We start from the raw sequence: 24,314 nt of genomic DNA on the forward strand, positions 1-24,314 counted from the left end.
CCTTGAAATTTGATTAAACGGTTACAAACAGGAAGCTCTCTAAAAGTTATAACAATTGTAACTGTTGGATCAAATTTCAAGAGTCTTAATCTCCGGATCCCTTGGATTTGGTAGGAGAAATCCGGATGGGATCTCTTCTCTATGAGTTACGTACATATCTTCCTTTTTTTTGTTTATTAATTCTTTTTCTGTCTCTGTCATTACAGAATATTAGATCGATAAAGACACGGGAGAAAAAGAAAATAAATCTTTTGATTGATTCAGATCCCATCTGATCTTCTCTTCTCTTCTGTTGCAGTGTATGAAGTGTAGAAGGATCGAACAAACAAGAAAAGAAAATAAATGTAGTCTTATTACAGAAGAAACTAGTTTTGGTTTTGAAGGTGATGGATGGACATGAGAACAAACGCAAATATATAGGTCAAACAACCTCATTCTTGCAACCAACTGGAAAACGAAATCTTGCAAGGAAAGAAACCAATTAAGTTAATGGCATATTCTGCAGACTCAGCCCGAACGTTTTCTTGCATATCATGTGATACAATTCTTTTTCCTTTGCACCATTTTTTCTTCTTCCATAATCCATAGCGTGCGACATTAGTACTCCCTAGAATAGGAATAGGAATAGGAAAGAAGAGCAAAATCTTCCATAATCCAGTTCAGTTATAAACTATGGCCTTAACTCAAAAAATCATCTTCTCCTGCAAAGCATGGATGATCACAAGTCATTTTCCATGTATTAATTATAAACATGTTTTTGCTGGGGTTTTTAAGGAGGAACTACTCAAATTCAAGTTATTTTCCGTCTCGCTTTCTTCAATTTTACTACTTCCTACCCAACTACAAAAATATAAGTAACAAAAAGAAACATGTTACTATAATTTTCTTACAATCAAAAGTTTGCCAGGGTGGGGGAGTGGCATACTTCTGCTTTGCATCATGAACATACAGCAAGCCAAATAGGTCTGTTGTACCGTTGATCTTTTTTGTGACTGTATCACATTCCATCGAAGGTGGTGGCCCCTTTGCTGGAGGTGAAGTAGTAAACTTATGATTCAAATCTAAAGAGCCCTGCAATAAACAAGGTAAATATTAACTAGTAAATGCCTTCGACTTGTCAAAAGTACCATTAAAATTACTCACAGAAGATAAGAGCATTACAAACACATTTGACAAAGCACACAAAAAGACATGAAAGAGTAGACATACAACAAATCACGGAAGCAGATAGCTCCTGATGGGTAGTGACTTTTCTCATTCGTGTCATCTTTTCGACACGTGAAATCAGTTATATAATAGGTTACTTGGTATGGACCTTATAAATTTTTCTTCCAGAAAACTTGGGCGAGGCCTAAGTACAATATGATAGGTATATATTAAAGGGTAGAGGCAAAAAGCAGCTTAATAATCTATGAAGTCAAATTATGGATCATATATGACAAATATTAGGCAAAAGTGAAAACCTTTTTTTGCTTCACCAGACCTAATTTCTCAATCTCATAAACTCCAAAGAAAGTGATATCGGCAACAAAGAATCTCGACTTTTTTGCTTTCATCTTTAAACCGCCAATTTTCTAAAAGCTCCCTTATCGGTCTAAGAATGAGCAAGACCCATAAGAACTCAATTAAGGGTCAGAAACAAAAAATTTGAGCATTTTCATCAAGATAACATAGCAAACATAACCAGATAAAAAATTCACCCCACGGGGTCTTGCCACTGTAGGAGCAGCTTCCGCCAGGTTAGTAAAAAAGCATTGCTTCCTCAAGAGAATTTCTCCTTGTTTTCTTAGGAGCTCCAGATGTGGCTCCACCCTTTACCATATTGTTGGAATGGATGCTCATATCTACTGGTTCAGGAGCTGGTTGTTTTGCATTCTTCGCAACCCACATTCTTCCGTCATACCTGTAAGTTCCCTAGAAAGTTAAGCGCAGAAGGAAATAATAACCAACATATTCTCCAAGTTCCACATGAAGCTCATAATTAGTTTAAGAAAACAACTTACTTGGCCCAAATAAATTTCTCAGTCCCACTTCTGTCAATATTTGGTGGCAATTCTTTTTCCCAATAACTGTTTGCCCTTTCATTACCCATGGCTACATGAAAGTGCATAGAGAGTTATTTAACTGGATAATGAATCAGAAGATAGTAGTCGGTTAGAAAAGATTAAAAACACACAGAGCAAAAATGTGAATACTGAACTGATGTTTAACAACTACTTTGGTTAAATGATTTCGAGGAAAAAGAGGGAAAAAATGGCACTAAGATGACAAATAATGATTCAGTATCAGCTACCATAGTCGTGTTCTTACATTCCATAAAAGCAACCTGTTCTGGCAGCCATGTATCCAAAGTTGTAGACCGTACCTATTTCCAAGATCAACCAGGCTACGCTATTATTCGAACATAGAGTTGCAATAGTATGAAAACATATGCTACTCAAACAGATGTATATAGAATATTACTTAACTTTGATAACAGTAGTCCAGTAGACCAGACCACATAAATAACTCGTAGCAGATTCAGGATATGCCAATCACCATTGTCATTCAAAACATTTTCGATTACTCAGAAGGTATACAATGGCCTCATTATTTATCTTTAACAATTTCAGAAACCAAGAATAATTCTCTAGTCATATGGCTGTTCAATTTCTTCAATGAGTACCAATCCATTTGAATTTGAGATGCCAGGAAAGGAAAGGAAAAAAAAAAAACCTTACCAGCACGAACAGCATATGAACTAGGAAATAGAGAAATGATAGGTAGAAAAATAAACCTTTGAAATATGCACCCCAAGACTCCGATGAATTCCTGAGCATTGCATGCAAATAAATATTCCCAGGCTGACACTAGCCCATCGCGGAGCTCTGAAAGAAATACATTGCAGCACGAAGATCACGTTAATATGGACATCAAATTGCCACAATCAGGACCAAACAATATGAAATATAGCCGAGAATAGCACTTGAAGACAGTAGTAAAAATATGCTACACAAAAGGAAAGAGAGGGATGTGAAATGCGTACTTGCTCCGGCAATCAGCACATTCCCTGTTTTGTGGCAGCTTAAGAAGACCTTCTAAAATCTGGGGGCACAAGTGACAACATGCAACATAACACAGTAACAATAATGGAAAATGTAAGAGCAGCACAAGAATGTGCAAGGAACAGAGGGGGGAAGAAATAGAGAAAATAAAGGATACCTTGAGGTGTTTGGCGTTGAGGTCTTTCGAAACAGAGGCTTTGTTGTTCATTGTTGATAGTGTGAGTGTGTGTGCTTGTGCTCCTACCTTCGCTAGTTTGTTGGTTTGGATGATACGGGACCTGAAACAACAACACAACAACACCTACACAGCAGCAGCAGCAGCAACAGCAACAACAGAGGCAAGTCGTTAAGGCTTGAGAGCGAAGGAAGGCAAGGCCCAAGCACGGAGAGAGAGAGAGAGAGAGAGAGAGAGGCTGGAATGAAGGTAGAGGCTCAACTAATTCCAAGGAAAAACGGTTGGCATTCCTCAAAGCATGCCTACAGTCATTTTCCATTTTCCATTCTTTTCTATTCTCTTCTATTCTCTTCTATTTCTGTCTGAGTTTTTTAACTTTTGACTCTCACAAGCCTCATATTTTCACCTCTCTCTCTCTCTCTCTCTCTCTCTCTCTCTCTCTCAATACTTGCAAAATGCAAAACATTCATTCAAGCGCAAACTGCAACTGAAAACTGCAAAATTATAATCAAAGCGCATAGCATAATTCTGGAAGAAACAAATTGGATGTATAACTAAAATATAAGCAAGCATTTCAATGTCACATTTAAAACCAACAAAAAATACATAATATATATAATAATAATAATCTGATAAATCCTGCTGCATAAATAAAACACTAGCAAGTAGCAATCAGCAATTGGATTAACCACAAGAGAGTTTTCATTAGGTGGAATTTCGAATCCTATTATTTGGGGTTGGGGGCAATCTCTTGGGGAGTCTTGGCCACGATGGACAGCGCGTGGAGGCCGGACTGGAGCTCGTCAGCCAAGGCATCGTAGACCATGCGGTGTCGTTTCACCAGGTTCTGCCCCTCGAATTTTGAGGACACGACCTTGAGGTTGAAGTGAGTTTCGCCATTGGCATTGGCCTTGTCTCTCATGGCGGCATGGCCAGCGTGCTGATGCGACACGTCTTCAATCTCCAAAACGCTCGCTTCCAACGCCGTCTGCAATTTCGTTCTCATTCTGCTCGCTCGTGTCAGCTGCGACACCACCGTCCCTGCTCCTCTCGATCCCATCTCTCTTTCTCCGCTCTCCAGCACCACCACACTCAGAATAGGTCAAATTCATATATTAATTATTTTCTTAGTTTTTCATTTTAAAAAAATAAATAGATAACGAATTGAAAAACTAAAAAGAAAAAAACTTGGTGCGGTGAAGGTGGATCGAACACCTGACCTTCAGATCTTCAGTCTGACGCTCTCCCAACTGAGCTATCCCCGCAATCGTTGGCATTTCACTTAGGTATAGAATTATATTCATGCACTAGCTATTTGCTTTTCAACTTAACAGAATAAAAATTCAAATGACGTTTTTATTAATTAATTAATTAGAATTTGATAAACATTAGTTAATTGGTATGTATACATGGTTATGATGGTCCATTATTTATTGTAATATTTGACAACATATGCGCCAAATACAAAAGCCACAATCACGACAACTGCTGGCACAAGCTTCACTGCAACATCTTTTTCCATTTTCAATTTTGTAGAAACTATAATCCTTTAGCCCTTAAATTCGCAACTTGTTGGTTTATTAACATCATAATCACTACTTTGATCGTAATTAGTAATTGCAGTTGTTGCTGAATTTTTTTTGTCAATAGTATTGTTATTGTGTTTCATCTGCAGCTGCTACTACAACTTTTTCATGGTAATGATCATCATATGCAACCGGTATTATCATTGTAAGAACTCCTGCCTTGTCAAACTTAGCACGAATGTCATTTGAATTGCACTTGTCGCCATGGATTGTAACGATTCCCATACTATTCGTTTCATCCTTCAGGTGTTCATTTCTAAAGCATGATCTACATCGATTAGTACAGTAAGTACAAGAATTAGTTAACAAAATTAAGCAATATCAAATGATCATTCAAATCAACTTGTATCCAAGGGAATTAGATCCTCTCCGCATTCCCTCACTGGGAATCCTGTGGATCAATGAATATTAACCGTTTATCAAAGATTGTGCGGTCACGATTTTTTCATTTTTTATATTTTTTTATGCAAAACGAGGCTGCTTTACTTTTGAAAATATAAAAAATATTTAATTGTGACCGACGATTTTTGATGAACAGTTAATATTTAATGATCTCCCGGATCCCCAACGAGAAGATCCGGAGAGGATCTAATTCCGTATACTAAGTACGCATGAAATATAATTTACGCAAAATGAAAGGAAAAAGTAGGAGGAAGAAGCAAGCAAATGTTGGCGAGTGGTTAGAACAGTCAAAGGTGTCTAACTCTAATCTAAATAAATGAGAGAAGAAAGAAAAAAGAAAAGAAGAAAAAAAATGGGAAAGGGAGGCAAAATAAGACCTGGTACCGAGTGAACCAGCCAAACGCCTTTGCGATTGACGATTGATTTCGATTTGCGATTGAAGCATGAGCGGCGGCGGCGGCGGCAGAGGTAGAGGCAGAACAGCACCAATGACGAGCGGGAGCTTGACGACGACCATCACCCTTGAGAACGCGGGCGCATCGTCATCGCAATCGGAAGGTGTGGTGCTGAGGCTGAATCGGAAGAAGAAGCAGGTGTCGTGGAAGGAAGGGACGGTGGACAACGAGTTCATGCAGAAGAAGAGCTCCAAAAAGTGCTGCATCTTCCACAAGCAGAAGCCCTTCGACGAGGACGACAGCGACGATGACGAACACCATCACCGCCACGACCGCGATCACGGTCACGACCATCATCCCTCACCTTCTTCTTAAGGCCTTAACAGAAACGCCGTCTGATCAGTAATATTGTGGATCTGTGACGATGTTTTGTACTGCGCATAGGTGTTTGTTAGAAGGAGAAGGGGCTAATGAATTAGGTTTAGGTTTTGTGAGTGATAAAACAAAGAATTGTAATGCCCCAAAATCCCTGTGACATGTAGTAATTTGTCAATGTTGGTTTTCGTCAATTGAGAATTGACATATGATGCTGGTGAATTTCAGTAATGTTGTTTTTTAATCCAAAAACTTGTACAAATCTTGCATACAAGTGCAATCTGTTAGATTGTTTTCGCGGTTGAAAGTTCAAAAAGGGAAAGAAAAAAAAGTTCTCAACCAAATGTTTGCATCAAGTGTTTCTGATAACAATTGGTTAGCTTCCTCCTAAGCTCATTGAATTCAATTGTCTCCGCCCTCAAATGTGCAAACCACCGTCGGTCGGAGCCCGAGCATGAGGCCAGAGACAAGGGCTGGAGCCTGGAGTGGTGGGTGGAACCGTGGAGGCAAGGTCGCTTCTTACTGAGAGTGTCAATGTAAAGCCAGTGAGCACAAACCACCAATAGAAGATGCAACAGATGAAGTAGAAGAGAGCGTTGTGCTAACAAATTCAATCTACATTGCCAATAAGCAATAAACAATTCTGCTGTAATGCACAGCCTCACAAACATTATACAACGAGTAACATATCACATGACCCAATACAAGAAGCCAGATTCCTATTTTTCGATACAAATCACAAACCAACACATGACAGCAAACAAGAACAAAACAATAAATAATTTGGCCATATACCATCTACATTTCTCAAGCTGCGGCATGGCATCTACTGCTTCACACTTTATATGCTGTTATAAACATAGTTCTGCATGTCATATCTTATTCAATTTATTTTCCTTCTATCCTCTCCTTCTCAAGTATATTTCTCCCGCTCGAATTATAATACTGCACCAGCTCTAGAATATGTATGCCTTCAGTGGAATCTGTAGCTGAGAAATTTTCAGCCAACTGGATCGAGTGTAAGGAAACAAATTGATGATATCACAGTGCTAATGAATTTCTCTAATCAAGGGCAGTTTTCCAGCGGCCAGTTATTGGCTTTGGTAAGCCATCAAAGATTGGTCTGGCCATCGTTGCACTTGACAGAGCTTGAATGTCTTGTGTCAAGCTCCACCTTGAAGTTGGCCAAATTGATGCTGTGTTATTACTGTCTTGGTCTTTTAAGCTCGGTGTGCTTGATGACTTCTGAACCACAGCCATTTCGTCTGTCATGACAGTTATAGAATCCCCCATGCCCACCGGAATAGAGTTCAACCATCCTGACTCCGAATCAGATGGCAGCGATGCTCGGCTTGATGACTTCTGCCTCATGGCTAAACCATTTCCTGTTGAAGCTCTGGTCCCAGCACTGTTTTCCCCCTTCAACAACCTTTCAGGTGTGACAGCCCCATTATCAACTTCAGCTTTCTGACGCCTCCGGACTGATTTGTCATCAGATTTCTCACCCTGCCCATCTCCAAGTTCTGCTGCAAGGTAATCAGCCATTGCACCATTCTCCGACAACAGATCAATGGAAGAATGTCTGGACTTCTTAGGGTGACTTAGTGGGTCAGACAATGGTGAGACCGCACTTTGATCAAAGGATTCAGAACTTCGACTTCTGTAGACAGCCATCTCGGTGCCTTCTGCTTTTCCCTTCAAGTTTGGAGATGTTAGACCATAGTATTTCTGTAAAGTGCTCATTGCTGTAGTGGCCTTCTTCTCATTGGGAGGGTTTGAACCCACAGAAGAGCAGAATGGTTCTAGCACAATAGATTGGCCAAGACATGGAGTGGATTTTTCAAGGTCGTTTTCTCTGCAATAAGTTATACAGAAGATTAGCTTTATGTAAAGCGGCAGCTATATAGAGAGAGACTAAGAGGCACTCGAGCATCCATTCCGACTTGAAAGTTGGTAAAGGAAACGTCATAACTTAAGAAGAAATGCTTCAACCTTGTTATAGACGATAGAGCCTTAAGGAAGGAACCCTAAAATCAAGTTTTCAGGAATAATAAATCTACGCTTGCAATGGTATTCTCAACATAGAGACGTAACAAGTAGCATGTAAAAATGTAGGATTCCGATCAAGAGTCAAGAGTCAAGAGTCATATTAAAAAGATGATATCTCTTCTCTTTCTTGTTATAAATTGTTGGAAATCGGAATGAGAGAAATGAGAAGATGTTACCTTGTGGTTGTGGTTGTGGTTGTGGCTGGAGAAGGAATAGAGGGAGGATGTCTTCCGGGCAAAGGTATTTTCAAGGTGTTCAAAGCGAACATTTGAAGATCCGTAGCAAACCCATTCATCCTTTTAATGTCACACACCTGTTTAGGGTTTACCATTTATCAATTCCATACCAATTTTTAGCAATTAAGACTAGTACTAAACGTAATTAGGAACAATGCGCAGGCAGGGCAGAAGCTAATTAAAAAAGGTATCTCAGAGAAAAATTGGAAACCTCGACGCCGTATTTGATGGCAACGCCGGCGAGTGTGTCCATCTTTGAGACTTGGTGCTCTATGTAATTCTTGCCGCCGCCGCCTCCTCCTCCATTATTCTCGGCCGACCTTGTATTGGAAGGAGACATAATTGATATGCCTCTTCTTCTCAGATCTCTCGTCCCTTGGCAGCTGTGGCCGAGTGCCGACTGCCTCAAATCCAATCCAAATCCAATCTCTTGGCTGGGACTTCGGGGGTAGAGATTTTTTCAGAAAGCCAACCGACACGAAACCAGATCCATACAGCAATACAAGAGAAAGAATAACAATAATATTAAATTGTAAAGAAAAATGGAGTCCACAAAAAAGTCAAATACTTGGCCTTTTTCTTCTTCTTGTATGGTGATGGTGAATTGGTGATGGTGATTGTGATGCTGGAGAAGAAGCATCAGGCAGACAGTTGTTATTTGATTTTTTAAACATTAACAGGAAACCAACTATGAATAATAAAAATAAAATAACAATATTGTATTTTCTTTTGACGCGGAATGACAGAGCTGAGTTGAGTTGAGTTGAGGGAGGACTTGAGGAGGACAGCGGACAAGAGAGAGAGGGAGAAGCCGAACCGACTACCGACACATCTCTCAGCCTCAGCAGCAGTAACACTCAATCATCTTTTTCATTTTATTTTTATGCCTAATATTAGATTATTAGTAAATCACCTATCTGGTCTTCTTTCATTTTCTATTTCTCCTTCATTCCAGCAATTCTTGGTTTTCATTGGTTTAATGGGGCACTCCTCTCGAGCAGATTTATGTGGTGATACGGTAGATGAAAAATAATTTTTATTGAAAAAAAAAAAAAAAACTAGGATTTAAATCTTGTGGTGAAGTCTTCTAATATTTTAAGCTTAAATTGAAAATTTTGTCAATTTTCGTTAATTGTTAGCATATTAGGCTCGCATGTGAGACTAAAAAGATAAAATTAGTCTTACATGTAATATCACGCATTAACAATTAAAAGAGGGTTCTATTTTAGCCTAGGGTAATATTAGGCGACTAAATTTAGAGACAAAATTAACAAACTAAATTATGTGTCATTAATAAAAATGAACATGTTTATTAACGGTTAAAGAATAAACCAACTCTCACCTTCTATATCGTTTAGTTTTCAAAAAATTTCTTCAAATTTATTCTCCCTAATCTCCAAATTTATCACATGTTAGTAATTAACAAATAATTAGATAAAATTTTCAATTTTACACATAAATCTTAACAAATTTCACCACGTAACATAATTTTTTTTTTTTCTCGTAATCGTCTTATATAGCATTTTGTATCGTACGATAAAGTCACGCGAAGGAACAACTCTCCAAGTCCCACCTCCGGGCCCCACCCTCCTTCTCATAGCCGTACAGTAGTCGTATGCGTATATGTATTTGCATTCCCACCTCGACTTGCCTCCCCCTACATACATTTGGAGTTATTTTTTTATTTTATTTCCTAGTTGCCCTTTTGAGGGATTGTTGTATTATTTCCCGCCCTTTTTTTAATTTTTATTTTATTTTTATCCATTTTGAGAAGAGTACAACGGGGCATGAGGAGGAGGAGAAAAAGAGGGACAATGTTGCACTATTTGATTTATGCACGTGATAAATAATAAGATTCTCTCATCTCTTTTTATATTTTCATCCCCTTTTCTTCTATTCTCTTACACTTTGTTTTTTACATTTTTATTTCTATAAAAAAATCAATACAAGATGTTGACGTACATTAATCGTAACCGTTCAAGTCAGAGAGAAGAAATGAGAAGAGAGAATCATTATCCGTGATATAGACCTACCTTACTCGACTCAACTTCATCACAATAAGTTAGTAATTCATCCTAATATATATATATATATATATATATATATATATAAAGTGCCGATTTAGTTCCTGAACTATTAGCTCAATGGAAATTAGGCCCCTGAATGATTTTTTTCAGTAAAATAAGTCCTTAAATTTATTAAAAATTGCTACTTTCATCCCTACTAACTATTATATTCAAAGTTATTTTATTTAATTTTTCGTCAATTAAGTCACTTGACACACTTTAGAGTGTAATATTATTCTTTTCTCGCCTATAAACCCTTAACATTTAAAATAGATTGCGAATCTAACGTCTTATTTACCTTCCAAAGTTAACTCCACACACTATTTCTTTATTAAAAGGGTAAAAAGACTTATATCATCATTCCACATTAAAAGGGTCATCCATTATGTAGTAGCAACGGCATGTTTACTTAACAAAAATTGGAAAAGAAATGAATGGGAAAAGCTTAAAAGTAGGATAAGTAAGAAAAGAGAATCTAAACAACCAATCCCTCCTAGTCAATCCGATTCCTTATTTTTTGGTATTTGTTTATGGATTTTATGAAAAACTTGCACTTTTCTAATCTTTACGTGTAAGTAAACACATGAGAAAGTTAAAAGAATAAAATGATTTCCATACCCATATTTTTGTAACCGCAATGAACTCATGAATCAAAATGATTTCAATTCCTGTTTCTTGTAAGTAAACATGCCCTAAAATCAATTGGAAATGTTGCTATAATCTTGTCTTCTCCATTTTAATATTAATCAAGCTACTATTTATACAGACCATGAAACCAAAATGAAATGATATATATGAGGATCAATCATTGGCATGGAAAATATATTTTGCAGAAGAGATGGCTGTCAGGTAAATTTATATGCAAAGTTTTATACAGTCTAGAGAGAGAGAGAGTTTGTATAGTATTTGAAGTTGGAAGAATGCAAACAAAGCAAAAGGTTGTGTGGTAATGCACAAGAGAGAAAGCTGGATTAGGTTTTTTATTAAAATTACACAAACACCCTTACTTAACAGGTGCTTAGCGGGTATGTAGGTAGACTCAAAATGACCAGTAGAACAACATGTGATTAACAGGTCCATCCGTTAACGACCCAACCCGTTAATCATCCACCCAAATGTTGATTTTAATGGGTGGGTTGGGTCAAGTTGGCTCCAAAATGCCACCCCTACTCCAAGGTATCAGACACAATGTGATTTTTGGCTACTAAATTCTTGATACACGGTCAAATAACACGGCCATGGCAACACCAATCTCCATTTCTACTCACTACATACTGGCGGTCAAGTTCATCACCACTAAAGGGATTCACAATTACGGCCATAAACTCCGTGGTTAGGGCGCCTAATCACAATTTGGGTGGGGGTGGGGTGGGCGTGACAATAACAAAAATATAGAATCAGAGATACAATATCAAAACCATTTCACAGCTACACTACAATATAAGCCAATTAAGAAAGAAAGACAATGCCTCATTACAGACACATTACACGACACACGACACATAAAAAATTAACACGGATCATGCACATAAACTTCTCATAAATAGATGATGAATCTATAAAAGAATTCACAACAATGAAAAATAACGATGGACATTTACCTATGATTATCAGGACAAAATATTTAGAGAAAAACAATTGTCACTAACTGTTAATGTGTAAGATCTTTCTCTTTGTTCAACAATTGGTTGCATATCCAATCTGCCAACTGTACCTACCAAAAAGAGACAAAGCAACCATTTAATTGAAAACTTAATAAAATTGTAATATCAGAGCGAGAGAGATAGAGAGAGAGGGAGAGATAACATTTAGAGCACATAAATTCAAAACTAAACACGACGCCACATGGCAAACTAGAAAAAAAAGAGCACTAAGGCTCGTTTGGTGTCTAGGATTGAATATTTCACAGTATTCAATATATTTTGAAGGAAGATATGGAAAAACTGTGTCCAATTAAAAAGTAGATGGATCCAATCCCCCCAAATGAAAGGACTAGAAGGGACAAGTTTCCTTCATGTCTAATCTTCCACTTCTAATACCCTAAAAATGAAAAATCATACACCAACCTTCAATATACCTTGAATTTTATGAGCTATCCATTCCAATTCAATCGGAGACAACAAGCAATGCCAAAAGTCTTAGAACTTATAACATAAAGCTATGTTAAAGACTTGCTTCATAAACTAAATGAATCATGCACATAAATGCTGCTGGAAATATAGTCAAACATGCACTCGAAATAATCCAACCAAGGATCCATATTGATTTCCTCAAGTTTCAGTATACTAAAACAAAAGAACCTCGTTTATGTATGGATTGGCTTAAAAAACTTGGTCACACAGAAACACTCTTACGATCCAATACTAATACAAACAAGACAGCCTAGATTTGAATGGAAAAGAAAAATAAACATTAAAATCTGATTTGAATGGATAGAAATACTCATACTATCCAATACTGATACAAACAAAACAGCCTAGATTTTTGTATGGTCCAACTCTTTTGAATGGATGGAACACAATACAAAAATCTCATCAGCACACAACTTCAGGTGATTCTGATAGCAACAAGAGAATTAGGAGTATTACAATTTAACTAATAATGCAAACAAGTATGCTCCTATCAAAAATCTGATGCATCCAACGATTCAAGAGTCTGACAAACCTAAGAATTCGCAAGTCATAACTGCCATAATTAGAAAATTGGAAAACAAGCAGAATAACCACTTCCCCAATAGCTTATAGTCAACTTACTGCTTAGAATTTGTATCTCATAACTTCCACATTTAGGAAGTGGAATATGAGCAGAATAACTACTGTCCCACTAACTTATAGCCAAATTACTGCATGAAATTTATAAAGCACTCCGACCCACCTATACATCCAACCCCATCGCTTCTCCACTTTTTGAGAGTAACCTTCAAAAGCTGGATACATAAAATAGAAAAAACTCAGAACAACTTGATCTTCTGAAATAAATCAGGAAGGATGAGTCACATATTCTCAAATCTAGAGACTAAGGTCACTGCTACAGATCCATAATCATACATAATTGGGATGGTGATCTATGACTACCCTGACCAGGGACACCAGATTAAGACACAAGAAAAGAACGGAAGGTTCACTCCTGGGCAGAGTAGGTTTATCCCAAGAGTTAGACAACATTACCCTAGAACACTGCAGATGGTGATCTTAGCCTTTACACATAATAAACCTAGTATGTCGTGGCATTGGTGCTTATGCACCTCGTAGATCTCTCACCTATAAACAAATATCATACCGTCTAGGATTTCAAACATTATCCTAGAGATGCCGTTAAAGTCACCTCCTACAACCATCTCATGAGATATGGTTGATATCAGCCATATCACAGTATGGCGATCGGATACACCAAAATACCAATAATTATGAGTATCAACCAACGCAGCTGCATTTATGTGTGTTATACACTATGGTTTAGTATTATTATTTAGATATGCATTCCCAATTCACATCTGTATATTTCCAGAGTTCTTCAGGTATGCATTATAGACTTTTACTAGTTCAAAGAAGGTAATTTATAAGATTGTTGAGGCTTGTTGGAAGTTTTATATGAATGGAGGTCTACTGGTTGCATGTTACTTCTGAAGAAACCAGAATGACCCATTGCTTACGACAGTTTCTTCCTTGTACCTAACACTATACCAGTCGTTTCATCCCACATTGATTAGCTACAAATAACTCATGCAAAACAATGTTTCTAAGGTACAATCCAGTTGCAAGTTTGCCACATAGAAGGCTTACGATAAGTATTATCAAATAAAGACTTCAAATTTACATGATTTTTCATGAAAATATGAGTTAAACCAGTGATGCAAAAATAAAGGAGCTAATGATCATTGTTTGTCAAGGATATAAATAACAAAGTTTGACAGGCACATTCAAGCTTGTTAGGTTAGAATAACCAAATGGAAGGCAAAGATATATAAATGTGTTAGGTAAGTAACAAGTGCAATACCAATTGTGCTCAATCAAGATCTTCTTGCCTAGGCTCCTCCGATCCAGAGTTATGCCTTCCCCTATTCCCTGAGTTCGACTCCTCATTGTTTCCACTCCCAGTATTGCTAGTCTCGGCCGGACCACCAAGTGCCCCGAAAAAGCGTGGTAGGGAAATGGTAAACCTCCGCTCCACCGTTCGCGGACTTGGACTCGGATTGTCTAGAGCTGGCGTGCCAATTCCTAACCCAAACCCACTAACACTCCCACCACCGCCCATAGAAATATTAGTCCCACCAGGAGCCACAGATTGACTGGTTTGATTGCCATTTCCGGAGTCCCCACGGATCCTCTGCTCGTATTCAGGATCATCAGTGGGCAACTCGTGGCGACAGACAGGACATGAGTTATGCAATTCCAGCCAAGGCAGAATACAATCCGAGTGGTATAAGTGCTTACAGGGCATCTGTTTGGCCTCCTCACCGAGCTCAAATGAGTCCTTACACACCGCGCACTGTGATGAATCCGAAGCCAACAACTCCTCTGAAATTTTCACAACCGGCAAGGCTACGATGGCGGATTTAGAGGCGGGTGGGGTGCCGTACCTGTTTGGATCGTTCTCGGCTAATTGTTGGATCAATTGCTCGATGCCCGGGCCAAAGAAGTAATCGCCGAGATTAAGATTGGTAGGAGCACGAAAACCTGATGGGTCCCCGCCGCCGCCGCCGCCAGGGCTGCCATCGATCACGAACTGGACATTGGCACCATTTGCCCTTAGGGTTTGCAAGTAGTTCTGGAGGAAGACGAACGGGTTGAAGGCGTCGGGGTCGTGAAAGGGTGAGGAGCGTGAGGGTGCGCCACCGAAGAGGGAGGAGAGATCATCGGCGTGATTGGCAGGGGCGGGAGCGGGAGCGGGACCAGAGGCGGAGGAGGAGAAGAGGAGGGGAAATCCGCTGGAGGCGAAGGGAGGGGCGTCGGAGGAGGGGAAGGAGAAGAAAGGATTGGGGGGGAAAGAGTTAGGGTTGGGGGTTTCCATCTCTTCGAGGAAGCCGCCGCTGCAAAGCGGGCAAACGAGATCGGAGGTAGGTGAGGGGGTGAGGGAAACCGTACGGTCGCACTGGTGGCAGAAGTAAAGCTGAGGGGCGATCGGACCGCCAACACTGCCGGAGTGGCCGCCCGAGGACGACATGACTCTTGGGTTGAGAAAGGAGAGGGAGAGATTTGACAGAGGATGGGCGAGGCGATTTATACGGAGGACGAGACGAGGGACGCCTGAAACTCAAGGCTCAAGCCTCAAGGGAAGGGAGTTTTTACTTTTTAGGGAGAGAGAGAGAGAGAAGAGAGAGACAGAGACAGAGAGATTAAAGTTGTAATGAGTGGATGAAATATGGCGTTTAGGCGAGTGCGCGCCGATGTACGACCACTCGACGGATGTGGATGACTAGGAGTGGACTCTTCTTGTCCTACTACTAATACACCACAACACTATCTTTTATTTTTCTTTTCTAATTTAATTCCTTATTTTTCATCCTATTTAAAATGGTTTTTTCTTTTTACTCTTTTAATCCTACCCCTATTCCTATATTTATGGGTTTAGATTTTTTCCTTTTAATGAATATATTTGGTTTTTTCTCTTTTTTTTATTTATTAAATGTAAATTCTATAAAGGCTTATTTGGAGGTTGCAAATGTTCTTTTCCCTTTTCTCTTTTTCCCAAAGTTTTATTTCAAGGTTGCAAATGTGCTCAGGACAAAGACAAAAAATGTTTTTGGGACAAGATGGAAGACTTGAGGTGGATTTTGGTGTGGGGGTGTATGGAATGTGTGGGGTGTGAGTGTAGCTTTGGTTAGTAAGCAGGGCGTATGGAATGTGTGTCTTGGATTGATCTAAAACCTGATGCCTACCAAGAGTTGAGCTCAACTACACAAAAGCTCCTGGTCATTACCACCATTTCCAAAATTTCTTTCTAATAATTCAACCCATTCTCACATCATGAATAGTTATGAAAGTTTCCATTTCTCTTTACACGTAGCAAGGATAATCATAAAATCAATATTGAAAACCAACATTTCGAAACATCATAAAATCATCAATCATATTCGACCAACATTTCGAAACATTATTCAGATTCAAACCACCTTCATAATAACGTAATAACAAACAGACATACAGAAGCAATATTCAAACTAAATAATAGAAGGTTTCCCAGAACCCCTACCTTGATTCCAAGGTAAAAGAGCAACTCAACCTGATTGTGTAACATCGAACACCTTGCTTCACCTCTTACGTTCCTAGGTACAAGTACAAGCTATCACTATAGCACGTATAACAAGTAAACCCTATGCTAGGTACCTAGGATTTATTGCTCACTTCAGAAATCCTTACATGAGCAATGACATGAAATTAGGCTTATACAAATCACTTTAAACTAGTTTGAAACACTTTAGCCTCTAACTATATAAAAGCTTTACTCGATTTGGTCTATGATCTGAGGGATGAAATCATATAGTACACATATATAATATAATCGTTTCTGACTTTAAAGAAATGCTTTATTGTCTAACATGGCTTAAACCGAATTTGACTAATAATGTTTAACTTGATAATATGATAAATCGCACTTGTATCTAGATAATTCAAGCCCAGCCATGGAACAATATCATTACCTCCCCACGGGCCACAGCCGTGGAACAATAAAATACTGGACTACTAGCTCTCAAGGAGAAACCAACGAATTCCACCCAATTAAACAGCATGTAGGAATTCCAAGGAAAAGGAAGAGAGGTCAATTTCTACTTGTCTAAGATTTTATCGTTTGAATAATAGTAAGTGGGTGAGAATATGGAAGCAGGTACCAATGAAATTAAGCAGGTCTTTACAGAGGTGATGATGCCTGGCCTTTTTCCACTTCAATCCAACTGGATCCTGGCACTTTCTGCACATCCCTAACCTCCATTAGTTTCCTAAGCATCCCAACGTCATCCCAATTGCTCAATCCAGCAAAAATGTTTGACAGTAGCACATACGTCGATGGATCCCTTCTGTTTATATCTAATGCATGCTCTGCCGCCCGCTTTCCAGTTTCTGTATCATCATGAATCTGGCAAGCACCAAGAAGAGTTTGCCAAACCAGAACACCCGGCTTAAAGGGCATGCTCAGGATTAATTCCTCAGCTTCCTTAATGCATCCTGCTCGGCCTAGAAGATTCACCATGCATGCATAATGGTCTTCTCCTGGGGAGATTCCGTGGTCCTGAGTCATGGAGGCAAAATACTTCCATCCTTCATCAATAAACCTGCCCTGGCTACATGCGTAGAGTACACATATGAAGGTGATGTAATTTGGCTCAATACCGTCTTCCTCCAGCCTCATCTTATCAAAAATCTCAAGAGCTTCCCTAGCTTGCCCGTTTTGTGCGCACCCCATGATCATTGTGGTCCATGACACCACAGACGGATCCTTCATGGACTGAAAAACACGCCTTGCACCCTCCATCCATCCACATTTTCCATACATGTCTAGCAGAGCATTATCCACGCACACATCAACATCAGTACTGGTTTCGAGTTTAATTCTCAAGCCATGGAATTTCTGCCCTTCATCCAAGGAAGCCAAATTGGCACAGGCATTCAGGGCAGTTGCAAGCGTGAACTTGTTAGGCATTATACCCACTTTCTTCATTCGATCAATAACCTCAAGCGTTTTCCTTGGCTCCCCACATTGAAGACACCCAGCAGCCATTTGGGTCCATGACCACACATCTTTTGAAGGCATTTCATCAAAGGCTGTGAAGCCCTCCATTAACTTCTGATTCTTAATGTACATATCAGCCAACGAATTCCCCACGCAAATCTCAGCCCCATAGCCATACCTGACAAGCTGTGCATGAACTTGCTCGCCCATTTTAAGATCAGTGAGAGCAGCCAACCCAGTGAGAACACTCGAAAATGTGTAGCTGTCGGGTTTCACTCCCTCGAGATTCATGCGACACCAGAATGTCGGTATTTCCAAATAAGAATACTGCAAGTAGCCAGCCATCACAGCATTCCAAGACACTATATCTTTATTGGGGCAATTCTCAAAAACTTCCAAAGCATTTTTTAATTCCCCATGTCTTACTAAAACAGTCAAAAACGCATTACTGAGAAAAACATTCCACTCAAATCCTAGCCTAACGATGAATGCAAAGACTTGGTAAGCTTGAGTCAGGTTCCCATACAAGGAACAGGCGTGGAGGGCGCTAACCAAGGTAAACTCATTGGGCTTGGTGGTGCCGTCCCGGTGCATACGACCAAACAGAGACAGGGCTTTCTTAGGAGAGTCATGTTGGACAAAGCCCGTAATGACTGCAGACCACGACACAACATTCTTGTGAGGCATTTCATCAAACAGTTGGAGAGCATTAATAAGATCACCGCATTTTGCGTACATGTTGAGTAGATGGTTTTGAAGAAAAGGAGAGAAGGGCAGAAGGCCTCGGATGAGTTTAGCATGGAGTGCTCTGCCATGGGGTAAGTTAGAGGTCTGGGCACATGAACGCAAGAAACCGGAGTAAGTCTGTTCCCCAGTGGCCAAGTTGTGTGTGGATTTTGATACGATAAGCGTAAATGTATGTACAAGAAAAGCGCGAGCACCTGGGCGGGGGCGGGGACGGAGCATCTATCTATAGAAAACATGAAGCGCGAGTACCCAAGTTGCTTACTTTTTATCCAACCTGACTGCTTTGGTTTTTGGTTTTTGGTTTTTAACCTCTCTGTTTTTCTTTAGGAATAATTTTAATTCTCTCTTTTCGTTGTCGAAATTTAATTTGCACCAAAAAAAAAAACATTTTACCTTTTCAAATTATGAAACTTATTGGTCGTTTCCTCTGCGGAAATTAATTATGATTCTATGAAATCCCTCAAACCACAGCGAGCCACTTGACCCGAAAAAAAAAAAAAATGCTATGGCTCATCTAATCTTCATATTCTCTCTTAAAAAAGTAATACCGATATTATGATAACGCTCTAAATTTAATAATTTATAGTACGACTTAAATGAAATCTGCTCAAATGTTACATTGTAAAATCTCTCAACGATACAATGAACAAAACCGTTGTAATTCAGAGGCAAAAAGACGGCCTTCCAATTAAGGGTTCCGGATCAGATCAGTAACTTCAGTGCCACAAATCAAGTCTAAGAAAAGAAAAATACGCTTTTACTATCTCAAGACTCCAATCTCTCCGCCTTTCATCTACCCATGTTCCTTCACTATTGTCCTTTCCTTCCTTCCTTGTAGCCGCAAGAGAGCCGGGCTTACCACCTATTATTTGGTGGTTTCACTTTGTAAATACGAACAATCCAATTCGATGTTGTGAATGCCTCTTCCAGGTATTCAAGTTTGATATCCTTATTTCCAATTTCAACCCCCCGTGCACGATCATACCTGTCAATCAAAACGACGACAATCAGCTATTTGGCATAGGTAGCACATGCTAAGGCACTGCAAGCACATAAGCATACAGATGTGCTTACTCAATAATGTACTCTCCATTTTCACCCAATAATGTACTAGGCTTCAACTAGTAGTGTAAACCCGAGCCAACGGAAAATTCCCAGTCTACTGCAGCGTTTCATGCAATATAAAACTTAGGAAGAGCACCTAGTATTATCAATCTTGGCATATTATGGCCATTCTCTCAATAAGGATGCACAGGCTGCGGTTTCTATTTTTTCTATTTGTCAATCAGTTTAGACAATTGTTGGTAGTGTCTCATACTCCACATGCTGCGCTTTTGCATTACACTTGTGCGTTTGTTTGCACGGAAGCATGCACAGCTATAGTTGTTATCAAGGCACGTGAAACTTACCCAGGTGGTTTGCCATACTCTGTCGTCAGCTCTCCAAATCGATAGTAAGACAGCTTGTACCTAATCACCATAAAAATGGAAAAAACAAATCATTCCTGTACAGAACTAGACATAATACATAAGGAACACAAATGGTATAATAATTTTCAAATGGATAATTCATCGAAGGGTCTCTGACTAATTTTGAGTGAGATAGCACCCAAATACCCCGCACATTCGAACCAGTGGTCCAGCAGAAATGAAACTCAATTTACTTTATGATATACAGTCCACTTATATCAATCAATAGGCCTTAAGGATTGCAAACCAAAACATCATCAAGCCAATTAGCTCTTTAACTATTTTCAAGCCAATATATGGTGTTATTTTATGACTAAAAGTTTGAGAGAATTCATTCATAAAAGAACAATCATAATCATAAGCTCAGTGTAACAAGCATAGGTTTTCCATTTTGCCTACTTTAAATCATCATACCGATTTTCAGACACACAAATTGTTCTGGATTATGGAACCCCTTTGGACGCATGTGTTTTTTCTTTTACTATGTTCGTGAAATGAAGTAAGGTGTGGTCCCACTAGGGAAAAAGATGAAATCATTAGCCCTGTTAAAAAATCTCATATGTACATACACATAACATAAGTTTGCACATCTTAGCTGTGTTATGAAACTTACATGAGACAGTTCAACATCTTGGGAGCTGCACCTTTGTCAACACGATATTCACCATTAACAAGGTAATCAGGTTCCTTAATCACAGGAAATACTCCACCCCCAATTCTCACCATCCACAGAAATCTGGCATGAAGAAATTTGTGTTACTATATAGTGAAAGCAGAAAAATAACTAACAAGAGTATTACTTTCAATTAAATTGAACAAAATGGTTCTCAAGAAGCATCAGAAACATGGATCAAAACAACAGACAACACTGTCATAAAATGCTTTACCAAATAGCAAGTGATGTTTCAAAAGTTTAAATAAATTCTTATGAACTTACTTGTTGATATCATCAGAAGAATAACCAGTAACACCACCAAATACAACTAAGACATAGTCGACGTCAAGCGATCTCATTATGTCATATGCCTCATCTTCATAAGATGACATTGCACGCCCAACTGTAGCAATGTGCGTATTGTTCCAGGTGTTATTGTCCACTATAACAGTTCTGTTTCCCATTGCAGTGATTTGGTACCCATAATCCCACCATGACATCACTTTAGCATCTGGAGGAGTATTCTGACGAAGCCAAAAGTATGCCTCACGGTAATCATCAAATATGACCCTGTTCCCATGGGCACCCCTCGCAGCCAGAACAATTGAGGGAGATGAGTATGCCTCTGACGTGACCCAGGTACAGTGAGTTGCATACTTACTAAGCAAGTAGAATGCACCAAAGAGTAAGACAAGAGCACCATTTTTTTGAAAAGGCTGAGATTGATCAATTGAACCCTGCTTGTTACACAAATGTTAGCAAGATGCTGCTTGTTATATACTGTGATTAAAAAATAAAACAAAAAAGTGTACTTGATATATAACACCAAAATATCTCGAAAGAAAATCACATGGGTGGTTCTAAACGCCACACACCCGATCACAATCTTCTAGCCACCATTAAGAACCAAAATCCATACTCACTAACCATGGATCCAAATCAGACAGCAGATATTTATTCAGAAAATTAATTTTCTTTCTAGAGACTCAAATATCAGCCACTGCATTTGGTTCAAATACACGGTGAGTATGGACTCTGTATTCAACAGTGAGCAAGAGATCAAAACTGCAAGTATATTTTTGTGTGTATGTATGCATATAAAGGAGTAAAGATGTCACCTTTGAAGAACCCTTTGTGCTGCTGGCGCCTTTGGTGGAACCAGTTTGGGAAACCTTCTCCTTTGCCCTTGCCAACTGTGTCAAATTCTTTATAGTCGCGGAGACAGCAATGGCACTAATAAGACAAACTGCAGGTGTGGCAACAAGAATCAACCGAACCATGACACCAGCAAAGTACATGCTTGTAAGACCATACATTACTACAAATATGGTGGCATCTGACAAACGCTTGAAGCAGAAGTAAAGACCGGCAGGGAAAAGGAAGAGCAAGATATGAAAATCGAACATAAAAGATGACCAAGCCGTCGGTTGGTGCTCAGAGACAGATGCAATAATAGGAATGTGATCCTTGGCATATGTTGGGTCCAGCAAGGAATAAAACCGCCCTGTCCATGGAGAGATATAGCCAGATGCAGTGCCGACTCCCAAGGCAACACCACCAACGCCTACAGCGCAGGTGACAGTGATCCTTAAAAAGGCTTGAAACATCTTAGAGTCACTTAGTAGGTGCTTGACATAATCTAAGAAGTAAAATACCTGCCAACCCCATCCCCCGTGTCACCAAACAAAGATGAAAAATGAAGTAAGCACCAAGAAATGAATTGACAAAAGGGCACAGATAAACTGAGTTAATGTATGGAATGGAAAAGCAACCTAAGGAAAACAACCAACCAACCTGCATCAAGAAGAAGACGCCCATTGCAGCCATGTGCTCCCCAGACTGAACGTGCTGAAAGCCGACAAAGCGAATTTGCATAGCGAGCAACATTCCAAGAATATAAGTGCAATTGTAGGCGACATACAACCTCATGGAATATCGCCCGGTGATCAAAAGCACCAAAACGTAAAGGGGAATCAAGTTGATTATAAAGATATAACCTCCCCAGGCCGAGACCATGTAGAAGTAGCCCAATGCGGAGCCCAACGCCCAAGCGAGCGAGCCGGTGTTGACGGCCTTGACGAACAAGTAAAACGTCAGCAACAGGGCGAAAATGGCGACACCCTCATTGTCGTAGGAGCCGGCCACCGATCTGGAGATGTAGCCGGGGCAAATGGCGATCAATGCGGCGGCGACAAGGCCGGCGCCGGTGTCCCAAATCTCTTTACCGAAGAAATATGCTACGAGGGTGGTGTTGGAGGCGAAAAATGGAGCGGTCAGGACGCAGACTTCGCGAATGTGTACGGCGAAGCTGAGGAATCGGAGGGCCCAGTAGATGATGGCGGCGGTGACCATGAGGCCAGGATAGAGGGTGCCGCCGATGATCCGACCCAAGGGGTACCAACTCTCAGAGTCGAACCAGTTCCAGAATTCGTAGAAGCCCTTCTCGGTGAGGTAGAGGGTAGTACGGTAATTGAAATAGGGATCGAACTCATGGATCATGGACTCGTAGCGGAGGACGCTGAAGAGGCGGGTGATGAAGGCGAGGACGTAGACCAAGCAGAGGATGGAGACTCGGATCAGGAGCTCCTGCTGCTTGGTCTTCAGTTTCAGGGTTTTGAACGAGAAGTTGCCGAGGAGACCTGACATAGATGTGGCTAGGGGTGGAGATGGCGAAGGAGATTGGCCGGTTTTCGTGGTGGCAGTGCCGTTGAGGGGCTCCGTTTTTCCGACCATGATGTTTGTGTTTCCTCTGAGAAAGAAATGAACTGGAGCGAACTGAATTTCAGGGGTTTTCACTTGTCAGTTGCATTTCACTTGTACGGTAGGAGTGACATTTCAAGGACGACACGAGCACGACAGACAAGGATCAAGGATTAGGAAGGGGATCTGCTCCTGCGATTACGAGTGCGATCACTCGCCTTAGGGACGACACGAGCACGACAGACAAGGATCAAGGATCAAGGATCAGGAAGGGGATCTGCTCCTGCGATTACGAGTGCCATCACTCGCCGCGACACAACCAGTTTAGGAGAATCTCCCGCAGGTCAAACATTAACAGTGTTGGACTTGGATATTTTGGGCTTTTACTTTATATGGGCTGGCTGGGCCCTCGAATTGGGTTTTCCTTTTTACTATGATGTCTTGTCCCGCGGAGAGTAGGTATCTGCCTGGCTATAGCGATTAGAGCAACTCCAGCGTGGAGCCTCCTCCCTGGCAATGCACTATTCAATCCATCTAATAAACAGTAACTGCCCTTAATGAACAGTAAATAGCCCTGGCAATAGAATTTTCATCTCCACCGTTACACTTCAATAGCCCTGGCAATAGGCAATAAAATATTAGTATAAAGAAATTTGAATTCCAACATTCCAGATTGTGCCACGTGTCACAATGGTAACTTTTCTTAATTTTAAAACTATTTTTTCTTTTTTTATTTATTTATAAAGA

The 24,314-nt window shown here is 39.9% G+C and overlaps 6 protein-coding genes, 1 non-coding gene and 1 pseudogene across 8 annotated transcripts; 1 reads left to right on the forward strand and 7 right to left on the reverse strand.

Annotated features, from left to right (window-relative positions):
• Positions 1-277: 277 nt before the first annotated feature.
• Positions 278-4,328, reverse strand: LOC137724311 (probable ADP-ribosylation factor GTPase-activating protein AGD15; annotated as a pseudogene).
• On the reverse strand, positions 3,947-4,279 carry LOC137724321 (sufE-like protein 1, chloroplastic/mitochondrial). Its single transcript, XM_068463064.1, has one exon. The coding sequence runs from the start codon at positions 4,277-4,279 to the stop codon at positions 3,947-3,949; it is 333 nt and encodes a 110-aa protein (XP_068319165.1).
• An 83-nt stretch (positions 4,329-4,411) lies between the features above and the next one.
• On the reverse strand, positions 4,412-4,484 carry TRNAF-GAA (transfer RNA phenylalanine (anticodon GAA)). Its single transcript has one exon. It is a non-coding gene; the product is annotated as a tRNA-Phe (tRNA).
• A 976-nt stretch (positions 4,485-5,460) lies between these two features.
• On the reverse strand, positions 5,461-9,127 carry LOC137724309 (uncharacterized). The gene is made up of 3 exons (XM_068463050.1): positions 8,474-9,127; positions 8,203-8,339; positions 5,461-7,832 (listed from the first exon to the last, which is right to left on the reverse strand). Exons 1-3 carry the CDS (start codon positions 8,600-8,602, stop codon positions 7,040-7,042), a joined length of 1,059 nt encoding a protein of 352 aa, XP_068319151.1. The 5' UTR covers positions 8,603-9,127; the 3' UTR covers positions 5,461-7,039.
• LOC137724322 (protein phosphatase 1 regulatory subunit INH3-like) lies at positions 5,651-5,977 on the forward strand. Its single transcript, XM_068463065.1, has one exon. It carries the CDS (start codon positions 5,651-5,653, stop codon positions 5,975-5,977), a length of 327 nt encoding a protein of 108 aa, XP_068319166.1.
• Positions 9,128-11,851: 2,724 nt separating the features above from the next.
• Positions 11,852-15,624, reverse strand: LOC137724326 (E3 ubiquitin-protein ligase RING1-like). 2 transcript variants are annotated; one of them, XM_068463069.1, is made up of 2 exons: positions 14,325-15,624; positions 11,852-12,036 (listed from the first exon to the last, which is right to left on the reverse strand). In XM_068463069.1, exon 1 carries the CDS (start codon positions 15,489-15,491, stop codon positions 14,334-14,336), a length of 1,158 nt encoding a protein of 385 aa, XP_068319170.1. In that variant the 5' UTR covers positions 15,492-15,624; the 3' UTR covers positions 11,852-12,036; positions 14,325-14,333. The 2 variants fall into 2 exon arrangements, with proteins under 2 accessions (XP_068319170.1, XP_068319169.1); XM_068463068.1 differs by having other exon boundaries at positions 11,852-12,042.
• A 1,300-nt stretch (positions 15,625-16,924) lies between these two features.
• Positions 16,925-18,995, reverse strand: LOC137724304 (pentatricopeptide repeat-containing protein At2g13600-like). Its single transcript, XM_068463046.1, has one exon. It carries the CDS (start codon positions 18,960-18,962, stop codon positions 17,178-17,180), a length of 1,785 nt encoding a protein of 594 aa, XP_068319147.1. The 5' UTR covers positions 18,963-18,995; the 3' UTR covers positions 16,925-17,177.
• Positions 18,996-19,231: 236 nt separating this feature from the next.
• Positions 19,232-23,872, reverse strand: LOC137724303 (dolichyl-diphosphooligosaccharide--protein glycosyltransferase subunit STT3B). The gene is made up of 6 exons (XM_068463045.1): positions 22,662-23,872; positions 21,986-22,522; positions 21,150-21,604; positions 20,826-20,948; positions 20,153-20,212; positions 19,232-19,728 (listed from the first exon to the last, which is right to left on the reverse strand). Exons 1-6 carry the CDS (start codon positions 23,598-23,600, stop codon positions 19,599-19,601), a joined length of 2,244 nt encoding a protein of 747 aa, XP_068319146.1. The 5' UTR covers positions 23,601-23,872; the 3' UTR covers positions 19,232-19,598.
• Positions 23,873-24,314: the final 442 nt, after the last annotated feature.

Source organism: Pyrus communis, unplaced genomic scaffold (assembly GCF_963583255.1).
Source record: "Pyrus communis unplaced genomic scaffold, drPyrComm1.1 SCAFFOLD_22, whole genome shotgun sequence".
Classification (NCBI taxonomy): Eukaryota; Viridiplantae; Streptophyta; class Magnoliopsida; order Rosales; family Rosaceae; genus Pyrus; species Pyrus communis.